General features: G+C 37.6%; 1 protein-coding gene across 2 annotated transcripts in view; it reads left to right on the forward strand.

Annotated features, from left to right (window-relative positions):
- KLHL13 (kelch like family member 13) overlaps positions 1-27233 on the forward strand; it is a 100652-nt gene that overhangs the window by 14017 nt on the left and 59402 nt on the right. The window contains exons 1-2 of one of the 2 annotated variants that reach the window (XM_040999483.1): positions 18886-18975; positions 20668-20733. The exons of the other annotated variant lie outside the window; for it this stretch is intronic. Coding sequence (XP_040855417.1) covers positions 18935-18975; positions 20668-20733 — 107 coding nt within the window. The 5' untranslated portion in view covers positions 18886-18934. Of the gene's footprint in view, positions 1-18885; positions 18976-20667; positions 20734-27233 lie in introns of those variants that run through there. 2 annotated transcript variants of the gene reach the window in all.

A 27233-nucleotide genomic window follows, 5' to 3' on the forward strand; every position in this document is an offset into this window, starting at 1 on the left:
GGATATGTCTAACAGTTTCATTGGGAGTCCGTCTTTGATTTGGAAGTAGGGATGCATGTTGCATTGTGTCTTCACGTCTGGATATGGTAGTCTCTATTACTCAATTAGTATACATTCCAATTTGCATGATGGTTTTCTTATATTAGAGAGAACATATGGTATTTTTCTTTTTGGGATTGACTTATTTCAGTGACCATAATGGTCTCTAGTTGGGACCATCTAGTTGCAAATGGTATAACTTCGTTTATCATGCTTTTCTTTTCATTGTAATGTAACCCTAACACTTGCTGTTACAAGTCTAGCAAAACTATAAATGGCATAATTTAAAAATTTTAAATACATGACTATTATTTTAAAATTTTTTGAAATATTTGTTTACTTGAATGGCAAAGTCAGAGAGAGAGAGAGAGAGAGAAAGAGAAAATCGTCTATAGCTGGTTTACTCTGCAAGTGGCTATAATGACCTAGGCTGGGCTAGCCAAAGGCCAGGAATCAGGAACTTCTTCTAGGTGTCCTGTATGGCTACAGGGGTCCAAACGCTTGGACCACCCTAATCTGCTTTTCTAGATACATTAGCAAGAGATTGGATCAGAAGTGGGGCATCTGGTGCTCAACTCGTATCTGTGTGGGAAGCTGGTATTGCAAGAGAGTGGCTTAACTTGTTTTACCACAATGTTGGATCCATAATTTTGTAAAGCATAGAAAATGAGTATTAAACCACAAAATATGTCAACGTTATCCTTTTGTGTTCCCTTTCCTCTTTAGCATTACTCTGTGTAGTATTGTAAAAATATTTGCTTATGGAATGCATAAAACACTGCCTGGAACTTAAACATGTGAATTTGGCTTAACATTGAAATGTCATCAGCCTCAAGTAGTATTTATTTTATAATGTATCAAAATTTGCATTATCGTTTTTTCTTAAAATTTTTATTTTCCAAGTGTCTTCAACTTTCTGAAAAGTTGCAAGATCAATACACACAACCTTCTGTTTTTGGTTTTTTTTTTTTTTTATCCCCTTGGATCATTTCAGTGTAAGCTGCTGATACAGAGCACTTTGGCTTCAAATTCTCTGGTGTACATAAATGAGAACATTCTCCTTCATAACCTCAAATCAACCATCAAGTTCAGGAAATTTATATTAATACATTATTACATTCTAATCAGAGCCCATTCCAGTTTTTCAATTATCTCAAAACTGTTCTGAATGGCTAAGATTTCCAGTTCAGAATCATGCATTGCATATTATTGAAATAGCTCTTTGATTTTTTCCCATCTGGGACATTTCATCGGTCTTTCCTTGTCTTTCATGACCTTAAAACTTTTAAAGTGATTAGGCAGATTTTTTTTTATATAGGATGACCCCTTGTTTTAGTTCTAGTGCTTCCCCAGCATTACATTTGTTTAGGCTTTCTTTCTTCAGCTGAGATTGCAGTAAAAATTTGTATTCTTCTCATTGCATGCTGCCTATGGCGTATCATTTTGAGTTCTCACATATAGATGATAACTTGGTTAAGGTCATGTCTAGCAGACTTTCTCAGGGTAAAGCTACTTTTTCTTCTCTTCATAACTAGCAGTATTTCAGAGAAGATGCAAAGCACTTTAGGATTATATAAATGCCTCATTCCTCACCAGACTTTCAGTATATACTGCTATCATTATGGAGTTACTGTTTCTCGTTTTGCTCAACGATAATCCATCCTTGTGTTTTCCCTTGCTGCATTTTCATCCCTTGGTCAATCACAGTACGGAATGTGTCTTGCATTAACTAATCCCCCAGAGGAAGCCCATGCCCTGTTGATGTTGCCTTGCCCATCTCCTGATGGCTTCCGTACTCTGCTCGGCTTGCCACAAGTTGTGACTTCCCTGCACGAATGCCTTCTTTTTGTTTGCTTTCCAGCTCACCATGCTAGGCTTAGGTTGATGCTGTCTCTCCACAGTGAGAACCTTCTTCTGCTCTCGAGCCCCACCGGGCCCCACTATTCCCTCCTTCTAATGCAGGCTGAATCCCATGGCTATGGAGTCAATTATTCATGAACAGGAATGGAAAGAGCACTTTCTTTTGCCCTTTTAAAGATTATTTTTATTTTTATTTGAAAGGCCATTGCAGAATGAAAAAGGGACACCAAGAGAGATCTTCCTTTTATTGGTTCACTCTCCAAATGACTTTGTTCTGAAGCTGGGAGCCGGGAGTTTCTTCTGGGTCTCTCATGTGAGTTCAGGGGCCCAAGGATCTGAGCCATCCTCTGCTGCTTTACCAGGCAATAAGCAGGGATCTGGTTGGGAAGTGGGGCAGTTGGAACTAGAATGTTGGCACCACCAGGAGAAGCTAGGCTTACTATGCCACTACCCCAGCCTCAGAACATTTTCTATACTATGATTTTTAAGTTGTCGACTTTCCCCTCATAACCATGATTTTTTTTAAATTTTTAAAATGTATTTTATTGATTTGAATAATAAACACAAACTTACATCTTGCTCATGTTTTGCAATAGATATGAAGCAGATAACACAGTCTCTAATTAGGCCTTTCGAAGTATATTCAGAGCCTCATCTGCACCATTTCTCTCACTGGACCTTAAGCACTGTGAAACCTGACTCCAATAGAATTATGTGATACGACGCCATAGTATGTTATTGCATATCAATCATTAACACTTAATGTGTTATGTGATAATGATTCCCTTAATAGCTTCTCCTGACTAGACCATCAAGTCCATGAGGCAAACAACATATTTCTGTATGGCTACTCCTTTCCTGTATCTAACCCAGGCAAACTGAATAACTTATTGCATTGTTTATACATGTAGATGCTGGCTCTTATAGGAGAAATTGTTTCTATTAAACTGTTGTACACTTGATTCATTAGCACTTTCTGGGAAGGAATTTGACATGCTCAGAAGGTTCAATTTGTGAATATTTCAAACTGCTCAGAGAGCAGGCAGCACTCAGAAGCAAATCATCATAAAAAGCCTTAACATTCTTCTGCATAAAGATTTCTAGCAGCTTCTCCTTTCAGCTTGCCCAGTGTTCTGGTAAACAGGATATGTATTTAGATAGTTCTGATTTTGATCCTGGACATTTCTGTTTATTCAGTTTTGGTGATTTAAAAAAAAAATCAGCCGTTTGAGTTCAGTTTGTGCATGAGAGGAATTTCAAGGAAAAAAAAATTGAAACTTTATTGTTGGAAGAATGCACAGGACCACTGGCTCCATTGCTCCTGGAATGGCTGTGGCCTGCAGGAGCAGTAGAGTTGCTGTACTCATTCCTTAGCATTAATGATGTGTTTTGCCAGAAGACACATATTCACAGTTGTGAGTGCGGAGTCATGTGTGTAGAATATTTTTGCAAAGGCACTGACTCCCTCACGGTTACTGATTTGTTACGGCAATTGTCACAGTCTGCAGTAAAGTGCTAAATTCCCAAATTTTCCAGCTTTCCTGAGAAATAAATACAGCTTTAATGTGGCAATGACCAGCCCTCAATCTGAGATAGTTTTTAATATCTTTTGGTTATTAAAATCATCTTTTGCTCTTTCTTTAAGGAAATATGGATGATCAGGAATTCTGAATTGGTGTCCTAATGTAATTTGAAATGCTCAATATAGAATCTGTTTCAGAATTTAAGTTTTTTTATATTTATAAAGGTAGTAAAATCCATCTGTCATATATTACATAACAGTCCCAGCAAATATGACATGATGCCCTGTAATCAGTTACAATAATGTTTCCCAGGGACATGCAACAATATTTGCACTAAATGAGAGAAAGCATGTGACTAACCTCATTCTACTTCAGGTCAGAGTTTACTAAGACTTTATTTTGGGTCAATCAGATGAATTCAGATTAGCTGCCAAATGAATACAGGCAAAAAAAAAAAAGAGGGCCATCTGATTATTAAATGATTTAATTTTGAAATTCTGTATAAGGAGTTGCCTTTTAAATTTTTTTTTTATTTGGCAAAATAAGTTCACTACCCTCTGTAGGAACCCAAAATGTTTTTGGGCCAATACATTTCACTGGGCACAAAATCCAAAGAATATGGGAAACAATCCGTTGAATGTTATTGAAGTGAGAATAACTTTTATGTTCATCTCTAGTCTGTGATAATGACCTTTCCGTTTTATTTACTAATCTGTTTCACTTTCAAGAGGATACATCGTGGGTTATAATCTCTTATGTTGCATGATTGCCGAAGTATTCTTTTTTTTAAAAAAAAGGATTTATTTTATTTTTATTGGAAACTTTCATACAGAGAAGAGATGAGAAAGAGAAAGATCTTCCATTCGTTGATTCACTCCCCAAGTGGCCTTAAGGCCAGAGCTGCGCTGATCTAAATCCAGGAGCCCAGAGTCTCTTTCAGGTCTCCCATGTTGGTGCAGGAACCCGAGGCTTTTGGACATCCTCATCCTCAACTGCTTTCCTAGGCCACTAGCAGGAACTGGATGGGAAGCAGGGCAGCCGGGATTAGAACCGGCACACATGTGGGATCCTGGCACATGCAAGGTGAGGACTTTAGCCGCTAGACTACCAAGCTGGGTCTTCCAAAATATTTTTTAATTAAAGCAAATTGAAATTAAATTTATCTTGTGGCAATTTTAGGAGCTTGGAGCAAGAAAGAAGGTTGCAGCCTAAATGAATCAACAGTTTCCACCAACAAGCTATGATTCTCTAAGTCTCAGAGCTTCACTTGGGTGCATTTGATGCTCAGCCTCTGGAAAATGGTTTGTGTTAAGGAAAAGGACATCGTCAAAGAGTTACATGAACTTAGATCAACTGATCAATCTTGGATGTTTCTGGTCTATTTTTCTGTTTATCAAATGATGCTGAATTCCCACTTTGCAACTGTAAATTGAGTTAGCAGCTATGAAAGTACTCTGAAGGTGACCACTTTAGCATGTAAAATCATTATTTTGAAAAATAATTTATATAGTGTGAAGTCCAAGTGATAGAACTATGTAATTCTTTTAAAAAATATTTATTTGGATAACAGAGAGAGGAGACAGAAAAAAAAAAAAAAGAAAAAGGAGGGGCAAAAGGAGGAAGTGAGAAAGAGAGAAAAGGGAAACGACTGATTCAGCCTGTTGGTTTATTGCCCAAATGATCCTGACAATTAGAATTAGGCCAGGATGAAGCCAGGGACTGCTTCCAGGTCTCCCTTGTGCATGGCAGGAACCTTAGCATTTTGTATTATCACTTGTTCCTCTCCAAGAACATTAGCCAGGAGTTGGATCAGAAGTGGAGCAGCTGGGACTTAGCACTCTAAGTTGCTTAACCCACTACACCATAATGCCCATTCCTAATTTTTATCTTAGCAGATTTGTCCAGAAAGCAGATTGCTAAAACAAGCATTTGAGGTGTCTCTCTCTCCCTCCGCTTTCGAGAGGCACCCCACCTCCCGTCTTTCTGTAGGAGATGCATTCCCCCCTCCCTTTCCCTTCCCAGCTTACCTGGTCCCTTTGCAAACTCTTCTCTCTGCAACAACAACAACAACACAAAACAAAACAAAACAAAAAACCAAGCATTTAATTTGCTTGACCACGCTTTGTGTATTGCTTGCAGGCAGTATTTCTTTATAAACTAATGTGTCATTGAGCAATTGATTGCCGTTCTGCTTCCTTTTCACCCTTTCTGACCTACCCTGCAAAAACCAGATCTGAATTCTTGAAATATTTTTTCCTTTGCCACCCAGTACTGAGGTTTTGTCAGTAGAGGGTGCTGTGAAGGCAGATAAGGAAGCTTGTGCAGCCAAATTTCCTCAGACATCATTACCAGTATGCTCAGCTTCTTTTCCCAGGGGTCAGCCTCTTCTGGCGCCTCTGGATACAGTTTCATAGCAGAGGCAGGGCCTTTTCTGGAAGCTGAGTACCACGCATGTGCCAGAGGGTGTGTTTCTGTCAATTTCCAGCAAATAATCACCAAAGTGATTTCTGTGCCCTTCATAGACCTGCAGCTGTGCCCTGTCCAAGTCTGGAGAGCAGCGCTGCTTTGCAGGCCTGTCTCTGGGTGCTCTGTCTAGGTCCTCGGGGTAGTGATTACTTCTACTATCTGTTGCGCTTATATTTTTAGAATTCTCTTTGCTTATTATGAGACAGTTTCTCCTCACTCCAATTCTCTATTTTCCTCTCCCTTGTCATAGTGGTTTCTCTCTGTTAAGACCCCCCCACACACAATAAATTAATGATCTGCATGACCTAATGCAAGGCAGTTCTTCAGAGATAATACCATGAGACCTGTATTTGAAAAATTGAGACATGTCATCCCAAAATATCCAGTTGGAGATTGCCTTAAAATCTTATAAACTTGAACAGATCTTCTCATGGGGTCTCTGAGTATTTGTGTATTTGTCCTCCATCTCTGTAACCTCATATGCACTGCTTTGTCTCTTAGTCTGGTCTTCCGTTAGCCTTACTAAGCATGTTCTAGCCCCAGCTAGCCTTGAGCAACCTGTCACTCTAAGTCCATGGATTCCATTTTCTTTCTTGCTGAAGTGGAGATGTGAAAGAGAATACGTTGAAGAAATCAAGGAACAAAAATGCTTTGTAATTAAAGGAGCACCCGACAAAAAGTACTATCGGTGTTTATTACATAGATTTTCCTTTCCATGATTTTGATTTTTACAAGTACATTTTTATTTTGACAGCCTGAGGTAGTAGTAGTGATACTTCCAACCTACTAAAATGGGCAGACATATAATTATTGGATGAAGCTGAATGTCCTGGATGCTAAAATACAGAAATGAATAAGGTTTCAGGAGCTCTGAAATGTAAAACTTCACTGTGGTCTGAGGATTTGTGGTTTATTTTCAAGGAGAGACCACCTGATGGTCAAGAATCAAAGTTGCCATTTGTACAATGACTATGATGTCATGTTTAATATTTATATTCTACATTTTAAATTATTTTGTCTAGTGTCATTTTCCCATTCAGGTATTACTTATAGACTTCTACTGTATTCCCAGTAGAGTCCTTTTGCATTTTATTTGTCCAGCTTCTGAAGTGTTAAGCCCTTTTATTGTAATATAAGTTTAAACTCTGTTATCTCAAAAACTAAAAAGAGAAATGAAAGGAGGGTGGGAGGGGGAAAGAGAGAGGAAAGAAGGGAGTATCAGGATGTTGTTAGAATTGTAGAAATTGTAGGAATCTGCAGATCACGTCGAGTCCATTAAACTAATTAATGATTAGATCAAGATCAAGCATTTTGCTTGAGGCCAATTTTTTGTTCATTTGTTTTTTAAAAAATGAAATCTTGCTCCAATTATGTGCGGAGAGATAGTGGCAGTAAAATCTTCAAATAAGAAATTCTCTTACGCAGCTCTTTTCAAGTGTTACTTTATTTTTGTGTATATTAATCAATGTTCACATTTAGAAAAAAGATTTGAATAACTTTTACTTCAGAGTTAGTTACACATAGAAAAATTATATGGTCATCCTTAAGTTAAAAATGGGAAATGATTTGTTTGCCACTAAAGTGTGCTTAGAACATTCTAGAGGATGACATACTTGGTGAACCTAGGAAGAAATATAGCATACTATTTAACTTAGAGGTGATTACTCTTTGAATGCAAAGCACCCTGTCAAATCGCAGGATGAGTGCATCTCCCAGTGGATGCTGTTGCAAAGTGCAAGTGACTGCAGGTCCTCCCTAAAGCACTTATCCTCACAATTTGGTTTCTGTGAGAAGCCCACCAAAGACACTTAACCTTTCTCTAAGGAAATCAGGACAGATGATTCTTCACATTTATCAGGAAGACTGCTTCAGTTTCACTTTTTTCCATATATGGTGAGTCAATATTCTGTTGATTTCCAGACTAGATGGAAACTTCCTCTTTCTTTGGCAATATGATTGTGTGAGCAGAGCCCATGCAGCTTTAGAAAATAATTGCTTTTGGTCATTGTTTTCTGAACTGTGATGGTCCTGCTGCAGTTTGTCGCACACTGTTGAATGTAGACTAAAGCAAGCTGAAGAGACATGTTACTTTAAATATGTTTGTTAGAAAATAAAGCATGAGCTATCACTTTTGTCATACCATGAACAGCATTGCTTATGTCATGACTAGGGTAGGTAACAACCCTGTATTGACAAAGTGGTTTATTTACGCTGTGCACAGGCATGCTTGAGAAAGAATTGGTGCATTCTTTCTAGGGATCCAGCAAACGTCTGTTTCTAGAAGATGGCTGTTATTTAAAATATACAAAGTATTTATAGTAGATATAATTGTGAGAATCAGACTTTTGCTGTTTTTCATTTTGTTGTTGAAGTCAAATGGCTTAGTGGATAAAAATGTAATGCTTAAAATGTAAAGATGCAGACTGCAGGGAAACTGTTATTATTAGGAGATGATTGTGATGAATCAGTCATGTATCTTTAGATAGATGTGAAGGCCAAATATAGTAATTGCATGAATCATCTGCGACTGTTATAGAAGGACTAATTACAGAGAATGTAACTATCATGCAAATATGATGAGAACTATTTGAAAGTTAGGCTTTTGTAAGTATGATGGGAATGAATCTCCTTTCGTAGATGCCATATCTTTAGGAACATATATTCTTATCACTTTTTGACCTTTCAGGCTATGACTAAGTGTAGAAGTATATGTTATTTTGAGAAACCTTTCAGCTATACAAGTGTTGTTTTCAAACACAACGGATGCAGGATAAAACCTATCCAAGTGGTGGACCAAAAAAATTGAACAGAGTTACAGTATGACTGAGTAATCTCACTTCCATATGTTCCCAAAAGAATTGAAAATGGCACTTCAAACAAATGAACATCTAGGCATGCTCATATTCAGGGCAGCACTATTTATAATAGCCAAAAACAATAGGGGCAGGTAGGGAATAACTGTTCAATACATATGAGTGCTATTTTGGGGTGACAAATGCTATGCATAAAAGGAGGTGGACCTGTAATTTTCTGAACATACTAGATGCCCCTGAATTGTTTACCTGAATTAATTAATTTCACCTCTGAAAAACCACCAAAGCTGCCCTCATGGCATGGTGCTGTATGATAGCGCTATGTGGAGAATGAACTGTTGTTAGGTTATGCACAAGAATTCCTCATTATAAGAGTTACATATTTTTAGTCATTTTTTTTCTTTATGATAAATTTACCCTTTCCCCTTTGCAGTAGTACACTTTTTTCAGATGAATATAAATTTTAAATGGTTGATTTAATGAGAAAGTAAATAAGTAATAATGTGACACTCAAAAGAAAAATGATGACAAGTTATAGATGACTGAAAAAAAGAGAACTTCCAGAAACATTGTATTTATTCTGTGTTCAAGCCAATTGGGTACATATTGAATACTACTAACTGTTCATCAAAAAAGAACAAGATATATTCTTTCTCTTAGGAACTTTCAACTTATTAATACTGACAAGCCACATCGACAAATAATTCTAAGATAAAGCTGGATGTACCAATTGTGAATTAGAGGAAAAACAGATTGATGTCAAGATCAGCTACCTGTTTAATCATGGGTACCATTCAAGAAAATACTGGCAGTGGGCACAGGTGCATAGCAGAGTAAGCCCATGATTAGGATGTTTGCATTCCATGTTAGAGTGTCAGTTCAACTGCAGCTCTCCGAATAACACACCATGGGAGGCAGCAGATAATGGTCCAAGTTCTTGGATACTTGCCATACATTTGGAAGGCCCAGAAGGCATTCCTTCTGGCTTCTGGCTTTGGGCTGGTCTGGCCATGGTTGTTGCAGACATTTGGGGAGTGGACCAGTAGATGAAAGGTCTCTCTTTTTCTCTCTCTTTTCTCCCCCATCCCTCCAGTCCCCCATCCACCCCCCCACATCCTCTCTCTTTCTTCCCTCTCCCTTTTCTCTTCCCCTCTATTTCCTTTTCCCTTCCCTTCCCTATTCTTTCAGCCACTACCTCCCTTACTCTGCTTCTCCGCATTGTTCTGTTTCTCAAATAAATAAATCAATCTTAAAATCCTAGTATATATAGACCGGTCTAAAGTGTGTGTGTGTGTGTGTGTGTGTGTGTGTGTGTGTGTGTGTGTGTGGTAGTAATGGGGTGAGGTAAATGTTTTTTGTTTTTTTTAAGAATTTTTATTACAATTTTATTACAAAGTCAGATATACAGAGAGGAGGAGAGACAGAGAGGAAGATCTTCCGTCCGATGAGCGCAACGGGCCGATACTATGCCGATCCGAAGCCGGGAACCAGGAACCCCTTCCAGGTATCCCATAAGGGTCCCAAAGTCTTGGGCCGTCCTCGACTGCTTTCCCAGGCCACAAGCAGGGAGCTGGATGGGAAGTGGAGCTGCTGGGATAAGAACTGGCACCCATATGAGATCCTGGTGTGTTCAAGGTGAGGACTTTAGCCACTAGGCCACGGGGCCGGGCCCGAGGTAAATGTTAAAAGGTACAGGTAGTTGACAACTATAACCAAGTTGTGTTTTAAAGTTTTATTTCCAGATTGTTTGTTTCGACAATAGATAAACCAGACATGATGTTGAAGTTTACAGCCCAGCTCAAAGATATTGTGTTAAAGCTACTTAATTAGTTCCTTATCTCATGGACAGTGCTGGCCTTGGCTCTAGAGCATGAAAGTAGGGATTCAAGAAAGGCACAATGGATTATAAGAATGTTGGATGAAATTGACCATTGTTTTTGTTCCTGTGTTGTTCTTATACAAACTGGACATTTCAATTTCTTTGTTCTACGTCTCTCCTTATGTCTTTTTCCTTAATTTGAAACTCTCTTTCTCTCTCTCTCTCTCTCTCTCTCTCAGACACACACACACATTCTCTGATGCAAGACTCTTTCTCTCCCTGATACTCACATACACACATGACAGAGAGAAAGAGAGAGAGAGAGAGAGAGAGAGAGAGTGAGTCTTGAATCGGCTGGACCCCACCACAAATGCCTTGGTAGCAGGGATTCAAATGCTGGAGCCATGACCTACTGTCTCCCTTGGAGTGCATTAGAGGAGGCTGGAATTAGAAGTGGAGTTGAAACTGGAAACCAGGTACTCCCACATGGGTTGTGTCATCCCAGATAGCCTTTGGATTGGCTAGGCCAAATGCCATGTTTCTGTTGCTTCAGAGAATAGTGTCTGTGTCTCTCGATGCCCTGATTTGGTAACTTACCTGGAATAACTCTGTCCCCCCCGCCCCCTGGATTGCTGGGGTTCCAAAGGCTGTGTCTCACCTCTAGTTTTCTCAGCATAAAAGCTCTTTGCTGTTTGAAGAGACTTGACTGAACTCATTCACTTCACAGTGAATAATCAACAACCACCTCATTCTGGCAACTGTACTTATAATTGTAACAGCCTTCCTGTTATCTCAAATGAACCTGTAATTCCTGGAAGATTTGGCAGTAGTTCAGAGCAAACAGTGAAGCTAGGGGTTGAGGGTTGGAAAGCATGCCACTACAGAAAATATTTGGAGGTGGGAAAAGCCTTGACTGAGAGCTTTCCCCAATTTTCTTATTTCTCCAACGCTGCTGCAAATTGTTCCTGTGTACAAGTATTCTGTTCTACAGGTTGACTATAAGCTACTGATTATGTAATTAAAAATAGCAATTTTGTGGCAGTTTTATGCTTTGTAGTTGTGTACATATTTGTTACCACCTATCATGGAAAATAGGATTGAGTAGCAAAAGTGGGGCTGAGGTTGAGGGACCTTTCAAAGCAGGGTTTATGAATGAATCCACACAAATTAGTAGTCATAGAAGATATTTGAATAGATGATTACAATGTTGAAAGCATATAAGTAATGCATAGTACTTTTTAAAAAATTTATTTAAAAGATACAGGGACAGGGCCTGGCCCCGTGGCCTAGTGGCTAAAGTCCTCACCTTGAACGTGCTGGGATCCCATATAGGTGCTGGTTCATATCCCAGCAGCTCCACTTCCCATTCAGCTCCCTGATTCTGGCCTGGGTAAGCAGTAGAGGATGGTTCAAAGCCTTGGGACCCTGCATCCATGTGGGAGACCTGGAAGAGGCTTTGGGCTCCTGGCTTCAGATTGGCTCAGCTCCAACCATTGCAGCTACTTGGGGAGTGAATCATCAGATGTTAGATCTTCCTCTCTGTCTCTCCTCTCTGTATATCTGCCTTTGGAATATAAATAAATAAATAAATAAGTACAGGGACAGAGAGATCTTACATTCTCTGATTCATTCCACAGATATTCTTAACAGTTAAGACCGGGTCAAATCAAGGTCAAAAGCCAGAGATCCCATCAATGGCTCCTACACGAGTGATAGCAACTTAAGTGTTTGGAGCATCATCTGCTTCTTACCAGGCACATTAGCAGGAAGCTGGATTGGAAACAGAATAGTCAGGACTTGAAGCAGGCATTCTGCTATGCCAGGCACATATGCCAAGTGGCCTTTCAAGTAATGAGTGCCATAATCTACTATACCGCAATATTTGCGTCAGTGATAATTTATTCTAAATTTTGTGGGCTGTCAGGTTTAATCTTAGCTTGTGATTGGTTCATACAGAATCCTATTTGTTACTGTTGGTTTCATTGTCTTATGTCTGTTCTCTGACATGTGACTATCTGGATTCTGAGCCAATCTTCCTTTAGGGTGAAGACTAGAAGTTCTCATGATTCTTGTCTTTCTATCTAGCTCATAAGGGAGTAAACACTGCATTTATATGTCCCAAAATTCAAGTCCATTGTAACAAAATACAGCTTTCTTTTATAATGTTATAATTTCTTTTATATATTTCTTTTTCCTTTTTAATAAAATCTCCAGCTTTTTAACTGTACTCCAAAACATATCGGAGATAATCATTAATGATCTGTGTTGGTTATCCCTCACAGCTACAGCAGCCTCAATGCTTACTCCCTGTTTTGGGCATGTTAACCCATTTTGCATAATAGACCATATTCTATTCTCCTTGGGGAATCCTGTTGTTTCTTATTCTTCATGCTTTCGTTATGTTAATATGTTGATACTTCTACTTTGCCAGTTTGAATAAAGGGAGAAGCTGTGTAGCAGCGTGAAATAACCATTTTCTTAGGCCTAATTTGCAATTCTTTCATTGGAAAAGGATTCATGGATTTTTTTTTTTTTTTTACCAAGCATTTATATTGATGTCTACTTTGAAAGTGAAAGTGCTTGTTAGCATTGGGTCTTCAGTGTTTCGTCTGTATATTTTATTCTTGACTGCTCACCTAGCCATTTCTATTACTACATGTTGCTGATGTACAGTAGCTTGCTTTGTCAAATTTGCTATTTTATTTATTTTATTTTTGCTGTACTCGGTAGGGCAATGATTATCAAAATTGGATTTTGAGGTTTACTCTTTTTGTCATCACTTGGATGCAAGAATAATTTAATAAGATCTAACAGTCCCAATAATTTACCTTTATCTTTTCAGTGAGCTGTCTATAGGGATGTCTGTTTTTAGAGATACTCTTTTTATTTTTTAGCATTCATTGGTCTAGGTGTTTATGATAAACCAATGAAATGTTTACTTTCTTTCTAGCTTTACCTATGTTATCTCAGATTACTATTTACTGGCATTCCCCATCCTTACTGTAGCTAAGGGATTCCCCTGGCTCAGTTCAGTTCTGCAGTCATTTATTGAGCCTTTCTCCACACCATCTATCTAAAGACCTACAATGTGGACCCTGCCATGTACACACAGGGGTCTGTCATGTAAACATTGAGAGGAGCTATTTAGGTATACTGTTTGCAGTTGAAACCTTTTATTTGTTTCTCTTTAAAATTAATTTACCTTGAATGCCAGAGAGACAGAGAGAAGGACACAGAGATATGTACTATATATTATTTCACTCCCAGATATCCACATCGGGCAGGGATGGACCAAGTCAAAGCCAGGAGCCAGTAATTTAATGCAGGTATCTTAAGTAGGTGGCAGGGACCTAACTACTTGAACAGTCACTACTGCCTCTGAGGCTTTAGCATGAACCTGGAATTGAAAGCAGAGCTGGGTATTTTTCTGTGCGTGTTACAAGCTGAATAAATTTATTTACTAATATCACATGTGAGATCAGAATTCAGTATCTGGCATCACTAACAATAATAGGACAAAATATACACTGTATGCTCAAGAATAGTATATTTGAAGAAAGGGAGCCAGTTTGTTACATAGAAGGAGACCATATAAAGGTATAATAAATGCAGAGTTGCATTTTGAAGCCAGGCACCCTGGTGTGGGATGTAAGTAACTTAACTGCTAAGACAAATGCCCACACATTTTACTTTGTTATGATTTATGTCTTGGTTTTAAAAGAATTACATAATTTAATGATTTCTTGTTCAGTTATCATCAGAAAAGTTTACTTAAGCATGCAAAGTAGGCAGTACCTACTTTGCTTATTTGATTTTACCAAAATTGCTTCCTGTGGTTTGGGTTACTATGTGGCAGACACCAAGTTATGATTAATAAAAACATAAGGAAGACTCAACCTCTGCTTTCAGGAGTTTATATCCCAGGGAGGCACAGAAACAATAATAGTAATCCAAAGTGACAGGAGCTATAATTATTTACAGTATCATGGGAGAACAGAAAACCCAAGCACCTGAGTGGCTATGTGAAAGAGGGTTTCCCAGAAGAATGCTGCTTGGAAACATAAATGTGACGAGAAGTTGGCTTAGTTGACAAGGAGGGCACAGAAGTGGAATCATGTGTAAAACTACTGAGATCCTGAGTGAGTATGGCATGTTTGAGGACTTTGCCAAAAACGTTGCTAAGTGATGGGAATTGGGTTGGGAAGGTATTTCTACTATAGGAATAGGTTGGTCATTCTAGAGCTTTCGTCATAGCCATCCTACAGCCTCCATGCGATCGTCCCTATTCCTGCATTCTTGAAAATGAGATTCCAAAATGAGATTCTTAAAATTAAGAGGTAATATACTCTTTGACATAGAATCCTCATGGCAAAGTTGAAACTGACATTTAAAACAAACATGTAATTGGGGCAGGTGTTCCATGTACTAAATCAGAATACCTGGCTTCAACTCTCAACTCTTAGTTCCAGCTTCCTTCTCATGCAGACCCTGGGAGACACAAGTGGTGGCAGTAGAAGATGACTCAAGCACTTGAGTCTTTCCACACATGTAGGTGATCTGGATTGAGTTCCTGGCTCCCAGCTTTGACCTTTCCCAGGGCTAGCCATTGCAGATGTTTGGAGAGTGAACCAGCAAATGAAAGCTCTTTCTCTCTCTCCCAGTGTCTCTCTACATCTCATGTAAATGAGTAAAATTTACTTTATGGAACATTTTGATTAGAAATTATGTTGAAAAGTCATTGATAATTGGAAATATTCTTCCTCATTAACTTTGCATGTTTTCCTTTGTGTCCTTTTATAGAGCTGATTTCTATATTTCCAAGCTTGCATGATAAAAATATATGCTTCCTAGTGTTTTAGTATGTATACTTTAGCCATTTTAAGATTGTCATTATAGGCTTTAAATACTAATCTGTTTAAGATTTAAGTTTATAAAATATGAGCGGGCCTATTTCATAGTCAACCTTAAGTAGTTAGTGTTTAGTAAGTACTTTGTCATGCTGTTCAGTGGTTTGTTTTGTCCCATTTGGGAGCTATATAGGAAGATTCTGTTTCATTCAATTAGGATTAGGAGGTTATGAGAGTTTGGCTTTCTGCCTCCTCTCACATTTGTCCTAGTCTAGTGACAATGCAGACAGTGGTAGCAACAAAAAGACTTTTCCCATTTATTTTCTTTCCTTTGACCTCATTTTCCCATTTAGATTGAGTGGTAATGCTACTGAAATCTGATAATTTTCTTGAAGTATGAACTTCTGCACTATAGGAATGAGTGATTGCTCCAAATATAAATACTCTTGACCAAACCCTTTTAGACCAATGGTTCTTAAAATTTATCATCCATGGATATTTTAGCAAGACAGAAAAAACTCTCTGAAGCAGTTCACCCATCCTACTCTGAGCACTTTCACATACCCCACAAGAAAGCGGAAGAGCGCTGCTGTGGCTGAGATGACACCTCAATGGTTTAGAGGGAATGTAAGTGAATTATTTATGGGAGTAGCTCCTGTCATCACAATCACTAATATTAAAAGACAGTTTTCTTATGGACTGCTAGGCAGTAGTTTTCTCCCTCCGCCTTTCTCCTTTTACAGCTTGGAGATGAACTAGTTATGTCAATTTGAATAAAATACCTATTCTAGTCACAATATAATATGTTTGTTGCTGTGCTCCTGCCAGACCTGAAGGAAATGCTTTGGCAGTTGGTCTGTTTTCCAAAAACTGAAATGAGGAAATTGTCTGGCTTATTTTCTCCTTGTTTTAAAATCTATGATAACATTGATACATAATTTAAAAACATTCTTTTCAGGACATAGTTAATTAAATCATGTTTATGTTCCCCACTAAGTATGGCCCCTTGAAAAGATTAATGGGGAAAATGTGGTACATTTCCAAGATCACATTCACCATCTTTCATCCAGTATTTGATTTTTTTTTTTTCATTACAGGTCAATGGAAAGGCAACTGGTCAGTTTTTGCACTCGATGAAAAAGATACAAAGTGTAGACAGCTTTTATCTGGGACATTTTAAGTCATTTGGGAGACTGTTTCATGCATTAACTACTTTTCAAGATTATTGGTAGTATCCTTTTAACCTACTTTAATATAAATGGTTGGCTAAGATGAAAAGCTTTTTTATTGTCTACATAAATGAAAGCAACATGGATTTTGCTTCATTGCATAAATCAAAGATGTTGTGCATACATAAAAAGGATGAGATAGCGTTGAATACTCAATGCCCAAATCAACAAAAGCTTGAGTACTTACTGAGTTCTTGACACGGATCATAATGGGATATGATTCCTTCGGGAGAGAGCACTAAATATCTGCACCCAAGGATATGTCTGGCATGTCGCAGATATAGCTGCTTGTCCTGGATATATATTCCAGCTAATATTATTAGCACCCTCTTCTTACACTTAAATTTTCACCTTTTTAGTAACCTATCTTTGGAGATTCTATTTTAGATTCTCCTATCTCATTTTGTAACCCTGATCAATTCCTTTTCTTTTTGTATGGACTTAACAGGGGAGTTCTCCTGGTTTACTAAAAGTAATACAGCATCATCACACTTTTTCTCATGTACAGTTCCATTTCTCTGAAGGCCACAGTCCCGCTATTCAGGTATGCTGTTGCTATCCCTTTCTCATGAATTTCGCGGAATTTTCAGACCAGTGTTGTGCTATATACTGACAGCAGCATTGCATAGGAATGTAGAATTGCTTCCCAAAACATGTGTGGGTCTCTTCACAATTCACAATAAGCTTAAGTGTGGGGAAGGTAGTTACTAAATACAGTGTTTACTGTGAAGTTTAGGAGAGTGGGCTTTCTTGGGTCCTCGGCTTGTGATCTTTGCCATAGTGTAATTTTGCACTCTCCTGTATTCCCTGCCTCACTGTATGGAAAAAGGATCTAGATGATTTCTTGTACATTGTGTGCTAAATATCAAGAAAGAAGCACAATATCCATAATTGAAAAAGAGTAAAATCTCTGTGGACTAACATTGCTATGTTCACATCACAAAAAAGAATGGAATTTGAGCTGAATTGAGTAGGTTGGTTGATTTCAGGAAGGGATTCCATGCCTAACGGACCTCTGTAGTAAAAGTGAGACAACAAAACAAACGTGTGCAGTGGAGAATGGGAAAGTTGGTGCTTTGGGATACGGTGACAGTGCATTAGATGATCTGGCCAGGCAACATCTAGAGTTATTTCTTCTGGGCCGAGCTGTTTGATTAGCTCTTTGATCGACTTATACAACAAGTGGTTTCTTGTGGCCTGCAGGATAAATTCTAAAGCTCTTCACTGGTATGCCTGATCTTCAGTGATATAATTTCTGCGTATCTAAAATCCACCGTGCTTAACACAGTATGTCTTCTTTCCAGTCCTACTGAAGACTTCACTGTTCTCTCCCTGCCCCCTCCAAAGCATTCTCCAGGTCTCTGTATCCCTTCACAGAGTAGTTTAGGGTCATCTGAGGAATGCCTCATTTCTTCCGCTGCAGTCACATTAGGATGTTTATTGTTGCACGGCTGCTGTAGAACTGTGACAGATAACACTGAAGTGTCTGCACTGTATTTGGTGTTATCGGAGGCTGTGTCTGCCTTCTTCACTGTGCCACAAGCTCCCTGAGAGAAAGGAGTGGTGTCCTTTCCATCCACACCACATAGCTCAGTGGTTAATATGTAGCTGATCCAGCAAGTACTTGTAGAATAAAATATTCATGGAATGCTTATGTTGTGTTGTATGTGATTTTATTTTTAAAGATTAATCTGGAAGAATTATAATTGACAGATTAAAGAAGAGAGATTCAGGGAGATTAGCTATGTGTGTTTTATTGAAGTAGCTCATTTGTTTTAACACCAGTGGGGGGTAGATGCCTGGAAAGTTGATCAAGAAAAGCAGATAGGACTTAATAGCTGCCTGATATGGGGAACAGAAAGGAAAGTGCTAACATTGATAAGGACCGTAAAACAAATAACAGAACATCGACTCTTGGGAAAAATAAGATTCCTTGTTAGGTAAGCGTGCTTTTTCCTGGGTCATACCTCCTGGTGTTAGTATTTGCCTTGTCCCACATCTGCCATAAAGGAGCATAGTTATTTTCTTGTTGAGTTTCCAGGAACTAAGCTCAATATTCATATGGTCCTCATTTCCATATCACCAGGAATTTAGGTATGAAATATAAATAGGTCAACCACACTGACTACAGTTTCCTACCACGGGAACGCGGGCAGTGCCACAGGTTTTTGAACGCGAAAAAGCCCATTCCTGCTTTTGGGAGCTACAACTGAGGTGCTATACCACAGAGATACACTGGGGTGCGCTACTGTGTAGCAGAGCCTAGCTGTGCATCGCAGCTCTTAACTTTAAAACTCCAGAGAATTTGATGAGAGAGGGATCCACAAGAACATGACAAATGATGAGAGTTCAAACCTTAAGAGAAAAATGGGCTTATTGGTAAGAGACCTTTCTTTTCCTTTATTTACTGCTGCTACTTATTGAGTAAAATAGCAAGCCTGTTATTTTCATATTGCTTGTGAAGCGGTATACAAAAATCAATTTTATATGTATTGTAGAATTCAGGAGACATATTGGTAACCATGTAAAAATCATAGGAAGCATGTATAAAGGTTGGTTTTTAAACAAAATCTCTGAGGAAATTTTATCCTCCTTCAGACTATGATATAGATGTATTTATATGGCTTAGATGTAATGCTGGTTAGAAAATGCATGTACATATTTACAAAGTTAAAATAAAGAACAGTGACTTGTGTGGAAATACATAATTTCACACAGTTACCAGAAGGTGGCACACCAGATTATTCTATAGTGCACAAAGAAAAAGAATAATATGAATAGGAATATAAAATAAGCTGTAGTTAAAGATATTTTAATGTATTTTGAAGCAACGGAATAATGTAATCATTATTTGCTTGGTGAAGCTTAATGCTAAACCATGACAAATATAAATTTAACCTGTTGTAGATTTTAATCATTCAAGAATAATTTTTGTGTGTATAGCGTTTTGAAACTAGACATTGAAATACTATTGTCATTAAGGAGATGCTGTTTTTGAATTTATCATTCTAAAAAAAAAATAAAATTCTTGCCACCTACCTTTTCTTAAAATAAGAAGTCACGAGAGTAAGGACAGCATTTTGAGCATGGTCTTTGTCAAGATCTTTTTGGAGAGACTTTTAGGCTGTGACTTTGATTTAGTTATGCCTTTAATAATGCAATAGTGATTGCGAGATGACCCAGAAAAAAAAGCATGGTAGTTTGTTTTGAAGAAAACGCTAGATAAGGCTAATGTGCACTTCCTATAAACTCAGAACGATATAAAGGAAATAAATATAAATACGTGGAATTCTATGTTAGAGCTCCTCGGACATTGGCCTGCATGCTTTAATTCTGAAAAGTGTCGACAGTCTGCAGCATATACTGCAGTGCTTCTGTAGTAGTCTCTATTTTTTAAAACTGCATTCTTGAGACAGTAGCAGGATTATGTCTGCCCACCGTTGCTTCTGTACTAGCTCGAAGGAGCTGGCTGGGACTCCACGAAGCACGTCTTCTGCTTAGGAGACAATACCTCTCTTTATGTTTTTATTAATTTCAAGCAGTATGAAGAATCGGAAAATTGGTAGTAAATGAACCTAGACGAACATTAGCCATCTGTTCTCTGAAAGCTTGTAGTATGTGTCATTGGCTTCAAGGCTTTTGTTTTGTTTTGTTTTGTTTTGGCAAAGCAATATATCAGCACAGAATTGACCTTTAGACTTAAAAAGCTCAAAAATGACATATTATTCCAAGGGCCAACTGATCATTTACTGAAAAAGTATTTCCTTGTGTCCATATGTGTCTACATTAGTTTTTCAGGTCAGCTCCAATTAAGTGTTGTATTTAATGTCAGTCTTTAATTCCAGACTTTCTAAAGGATTAAGACAGCTTCTGAAAAGAGAACCGTCGAGTTTCCTAGTTAAGGTTTTTACAAATTAATTTATAGTGTTTAGTGTGGTCTTAACTGTTCAAGATGTGTAAATGTGGTTCATTAATTCGTGGCTAAAATATTTTGCAGGTGTATTTTGGAAATTTTGAACCAAATACAGTTAAGTCACAATTAACCAGATTTTTGTTCCACTCCACTTTCAGGAGACGGAGGCAGTTGTCTTTAAAACAAGCCGATTTCAAGGATATATTCAAAAAATCAACGTCAGGGTATGTTCAAGGGTCTACATTTTGCTCTGCCTTTTGTTTCAAGAAATGAGAACTGCTTTTCAGAATAGACCCTGAGATGTTGGAAGACATTCAGTTATCAAGCAGAATTGCAGGGTACTTTGTTTCTTATGAAAACATACACATACTGTGCTGTTCAAAATGCAAATTACTGTGTTGCACTTTATATTTTCCAGTGTACTTTTGCAAATATTAGCTCCTTTGCTTTTCCTAGCATCGCTATGAGACAGGTGGAAAGTAGCATTTTTTCCTATCTTACAGATGAGGGAAGATAGCCCTGAATGTTGTGAAGCTAATCAGTGCCAGAGCTGCAGTTGTAACAAGGTGCCTAGCTCAAGATTGGCTCTTTTGCATCCTTCCTCATTGAAAAAGTTTTGAAACAATTGTTTAACTTTCGATTCTGTATTACACAGTATAATTTACTTTTGTTGTCTGATTTCTGTACCTTACCATTTCACACTTTGCATTTGTCTGCCTCCCACTGTACATGTCTGCTTGCTGGCTACAGACCTTGCTCTCAGAGCTGGAAGGATCTGAGTGTGGGAAAGTACCATCAGGGTCAGGGACAGTTAGGTTAGATGGTTGGTGGTGAACACCCAAGGGTGATAGGCCAAGGAAGGCCAGAGACTGAGAAGGAAAGCACAGCCTTACAGTAGCTGATGTATCTTGAGCAGAACATAGGCACTTTGATTTTAAGGCAATCTTTTTCCAAGTTTAGTAGACCTGGCATTATAATCAGAGTACTTGAACAAAATGTAGAGTCCTGGATCCTACCTCCATATTTCTGATTTTTAAATATCCAATTCAGGCAATTCTTAATATTAGAGAGCTTCCACTTACCAGAACTAAAACTTTTTTCTTTCTATGTTATATATATTTATATGTATGCGTGTATATATATATATTTAAATGTATGTAGTATACTATAAAAAATTGTGTGTGTATGTGTGTACACACACCCGATAAAAGAGACACTTTTGTCTCAGTATTGCCTGAGTTTCATGTCAAAACATGAATGAGGGGATTGGGGATGAGGGGAAGGTAAGAGTTTGGAATCCAGCTATAATCGTGACATACTTCATATCTGTATCTGAAGTATGTCACGAGAGCTATCGCATGCTATGGTGACTGAGTTTTTGTTTTTTAAACTTATATCCATTTCATATTTGAAAACGTAAAGGGCAGAAACATTTCCACTAAGAGGTAAACCATAAGCAAGTTTGGATATTTTTTATAGTCATTGGCTCCCAGTTGCTTTGGCTTAAACAAAGTTTTATAAAAATTTGCTAGGTTTTCCAGGGCCATGGATGGTTAAGACTTGATTGCAGCAGTATATGTATGCTCATTTTGTGCTTCATAGGTGAATGTCCAGTGTATTCAATTATATTGTAAGGACTGTGGGGTTGGAGAACATGTGTTGTGTATATTTATATCATCTAACAGTCACCAGTTCTCAATATTTACAGATGATAGAACTAATTTAGCATGCGTGCACCTTTTCTCTATGGATTTTGCATAGCAAGTTGATGGACTGGGAATTTGTTATGTTCAAGGAGTCTATCTCACACTGTCAGCAATAGTCAATATACTATGGAAGCCTAAAATGGAACATTTATATTTCAGTTAGCAAATGCAAAAGCCATGATCCTAATTAACTTGCTAATGCTTTTTCTATATTAGACTGTCACTTTAAGCTTGGTTTTTCTGCCTATTCACTCATTTTTGGAATACAAGTTATGTTGCTCTGTGCCTTAAACGTTTGAATCTCAAAGATAAGTGTATCTGGAAACCGCTAAACATAAATATTTTAGCTTAAGTTCTGAATGGTATTGCAGGAATTTAGACAAAATGGCCAGACTCTGTAGAGGAAGACACATAAAAATACTCGCCAACGTCTGACTTCCACCAAGCCAAGTAAGGAATGAATGAATAAATACATGCTGGCTAAAAGGGAAATACATTGTACTCAAGTGCTATTTAGCTTTGTAATTCTGTGAAAAATAACTGATGAGTCAAACGTATGTTTACTTTTGAAGATATAAAGTGATTCTGAACTTGTTAGGTAAAGTACACAAAGCAGTCAAAATTTAAGTTCTATTTTAAACCAATGATCAGTCTAGAAGATCCATTCTATTTTCATTCAAAATTGTTCTTATTTTAGTTAGTAATAGAATATAAGATAAAGAAAAGGACATGCCTTCCTCCTTTTGCATAACTGTATCAATATAATAAAGTTAGATATGAAGCCAAAGCAGCTTTCTGGGTAGATGACAACATATGAACACTTTATGTATAATGTATGTGAATGATGTTTTGTGCATCACAGGGATGTAGTTGAATTACTGGTTGCAGGCAGAGCAATTGTAATTTACATAGATTTTTTAGATTTACTGCCATGTATTTGGCGTCTTTCAGACTATTTCTGTACCCATTGCTTGTTTTGTAGAAATTGAAAGTACCAAAGAGAAGAATTCTAAATTAGAATTTGAGAAAGATTGGAAATTATCATGAAAACAGAGGGATTGGCCAGGTTGCTAAGTCTTTGGGTAACACCATTCTAGGCAAATGACAGGATTGTAAGCTACTCTTTAAAGAAAACCATTGGGCCTCATTGCATAGAAATGGGTCATAAGCTTCAAGTGTGAAATTGAATAATTTCTTAAAATTAAGATTTTTCCCATTCATTATATAGTTAAAACTTTTATGGAACCAACAGTAGTTTCTATGGGTGTCTGTGGGGACATCAGAAATATATGTTTGTGGAAAATACATGTTATGGAAGACCAACATGGATTGCAAAATGTTTTGTTCCCATTTTCATGAGGATTGTTTGAAATTCTTTTTCTTTATTTAAAAAGCAGACAAAGACAATCGGAGATGAAGTGTCCTCATAGTAGGGAATTCAGAGTTACACATGGGAAATTATGGAAAATTAAGACAATTCACTTCAAAAGGCCTTTATTCATGGAAAATTTACATAGTATATAATCTTAATGAGTCATTAGGTTTAGCTTTCCATGTTTGCTGCTGGTTAACAAAACATTAGTGTGACCATTCCATAAGTAGTACTTATGTCAGTATACTACCATGAGTGCTTGTAGCCAAGATTTACAAATAGGGAAGGGAGAGTCACTGGAAAACCAGGTAATCGTACTTTGTCTTTGGCCATAGCATTTATGCCAAACATGTGATTTTTATAGTAAATATATATATTTATATATATATTATTAATATATATTATATATATTATATATATATATGATTTTTAAAAAGTAAAATTATTTTATCAATTTAGATTATAATGTTGAAAAATATACTAACCTAATGGTGTTTAAGAAACTCAGGCTTTCATAAAAGTGTAGATATTTCTGAAGTTTTGCAGAATATAGTACATGTCATTTTTCCTTAACTGCTATGCTTTGTAGATTTAGTTTCTGATATGGTATGTTGTTTAAAAATAATTTGTAGCATTGTAAATAAATATCAGAGTTTGCTCTCAGCAAAATTAAGCAGGATTTACAAGCAAAGATTATAGTATTATTTATATTGTCTTCATGTAACTTTGGTTGATTTGCATTTATATTTAATACGATCAGGATTAAAATGTTGAAATCATTTGAGAATGTCTTATCAATCTATTCTTATTCATTTGAGTCATTCTTAACTGTTCTTTTGGTGGTACATTTTGTTTTTTAAAAAATTGAATGTTTAGATTTACATCATGACAGCTTACAGTAAATAGCTTGGTTATTTTATTTATCCAAAATAATTTAAACAGATATTTAGGAAGTTGCTGAGAGATGTCCAGCCATAAATAATCATTAACTGAGGTGAGAGATTTTTCATTAGCACAGTTTACTTTAAGACAGTATATATTCTGAGTGATTTCCTTCACACACCTATTTGTATCAAAATTAATATGAATATTTTTTCATTTAAATATAACATTATCAAATTAGCAAATGAATGCTCCTTGTACCCAAGCTCTGTTTTTAGTAATAGAAAAAACCTAAAAATGTTTCCATTTTATGAGGGAGAGAGGGATCACTTTTCCATCTTGCTTCACTTCTCAAATGCTCGCGATAGCTAGGACTGGGCTGGGATGAAGCCAGAAGCCTGGATTCGGTCTGAACATCTCGCATGAATGGCAGGGACCAAAGTACTTGAGTCGTCATCTGCTGCCTCCTAGTGTATACAAATAACAGCGGGTTTAATGATAATATTTTAAGAAACCTTCCAGAGCATTGGCTTTCATATGTGATTCTGATCTATTCACTCCTCTGCTTATGAACTTCCTTTTCAATTTACTCAACAAATATGTATGAATGCTAGAAATGGGGCTCATTGAGGAAGATGCATTACAGCGATTCCTTCTTGAAGGATAAATAGGAGCTCAGGACAGGTGCCTTCAGGCAGAGGAAGGGGTAGTGATGTAACAGAGAATGTGGTAACAACAGACCTTTCATTGGAGTATTGGCTATCATGTTGCTCTTTGATAATAATAAATTGGTTACTCTATTCCTCTTTTGCCACAATTTTTTCAAATGTCAATGCAAAATTGGGTATGTGAATAGTATATTAAAATCCTAGACTTGGGCCCAGCGCAAGAGCATAGTGGTTAAACTCCTCACCTTGAACACGCCAGGATCCCATATAGGCACCAGTTCTAATCCTGGCAGCTCCACTTCCCATCCAGCTCCCTGCTTGTGGCCTGGGAAAGCAGTCAAGGATGACCCAAAGCCTTGGGACCCTGCACCCGTGTGGGAGACCCAGAAGAGCTCCTGGCTCCTGGCTCCTGGCTCCTGGCTCCTGGCTTCTGGCTTTGGATTGGTGCAGCACTGGCCATTGCGATCACTTGGAGAGTAAACCATTGGACGGAAGATCTTCCTCTCTGTTTCTCCTTCTCTCTGTATATCCACCTTTCCAATTAAAAAAAAAAAAACCTAAATAGATCTTCAAATACTCTAGAGTTTGAAGCATTTTTCCTAAAAGATGGAAATATTTTTAAGCACTTGAAGTAGAAAAAGTAAAAAGCCATACAGAATTTTGATAATAACAGGAAAGACAGAAAGACAAAAGCTATATTTACCATTGAATGCTACTCTTTTTTCTCAGCCTAGAAAGAGTAAGGGCAGTAGACCTTGGTTCTCTGCTCAGTTTAGTCTCTGTATTTTGACTCACTTATTCACCTTAGCCCCATAAGCGCTTTGATCTGAGCCCAAACTATAAAAGACATTACATGAGTATCAGGCACTGCTATGGTTCTGTCCTTCCATTTCCCTTTCAGGCAACCATTCACTTTTTGCTCCTACTGTCTTCTCAGTTGGTTCCTTTGCCTAATGGCGTGTTCCATGATACAGACTCCTAGGTATATCAATTCTTCCCCCTCCTTCCCCTCTCTGCTTTTTCTCCTCTTGCCACTTCCCCCCATATTGTCACAGTAGTATTACAGTATGCATCTCTACTCCCAAATAAAAGTACTCTCAGTGAAAGTTAAATATATCTTGACAGTATGATACTAGATTTTCTACCTTTGTCCCTTATAATTAAATGCCTTCTAGAATTTCATTTTCAAAATAGGGGTGACACATGGTTCAGCTATTAAATCACCACATGGGACGTCCACATCCCTTTTCGGTGAGCAGTGATTTAAGTCTCAATGTCACGTCAAGTTCCAGCTTCCTACTCATATATACCCTGGAGGGAGGCAAGTGATGAGTCAATTACCTGGATAACGATATCCGCATGAGAGCCTGGATGGGTTTCTTGGCTCTTGGTTTTAGCCTGGCCCTGGCCGGGGTGTTGTGGGCATAGAGGGAGCAAAGAAGCAAGATGAACAATTTTCATCATCCATGTCTCTTTGTCTCTGCCTCTCTCTTTCCATTTGTCTCTTCCTTTCAAATACAGTAAGTGAATTTTAAAATATATATATATATATTTAGAAATGATTCTCTGTACATACTTCACACTTTTTGTTTCTCATTTCTATAAGAAATAGTCAAAACAATTCATAGAAAACACATTAAAAATTGCATGCATTTCAAAATTTTTAAAGCAAAACCACCTTATCTTTTCCTTCAGTTTTCTGTGATTTTTTTTTAAGTACACTGTATCTTTCAGTGGATGTGTATTTGGAAAGGAAAATATCTTTTTGCTTTTAATTTTTTTAAAATAAAAAAGCTTGAGATGAGAGGGGGAGAAGGGGAGGACAGGGGCAGAGGGAAGAGAAGGGAAGATTAATCTTGTCTGCTGGTTGGGGGTCACGCCCCAAACACATGATGCAGCAAGGGTAGGGTCAGGATCCCAGCACTCCTATGTGGATTTTCCAAATGGGTGATAGTGATCTTGAACCATCATTTAGTGTCTCCAGGGTGCACATTAGCAAAGTGCTGAAATCAGGAACAGAGTCTAAACTTGAACGTAGGTGCTGCAATAGGAAATAAGGATTTACTAAGTGATGTCCAAACCACTAGAGCAAATTT

The sequence above is a fragment of the Ochotona curzoniae genome, unplaced genomic scaffold (genome assembly GCF_017591425.1).
Source record: "Ochotona curzoniae isolate NIBS_2020 unplaced genomic scaffold, NIBS_Ocur_1.0 scaffold_1852, whole genome shotgun sequence".
Taxonomy (NCBI): Eukaryota; Metazoa; Chordata; class Mammalia; order Lagomorpha; family Ochotonidae; genus Ochotona; species Ochotona curzoniae.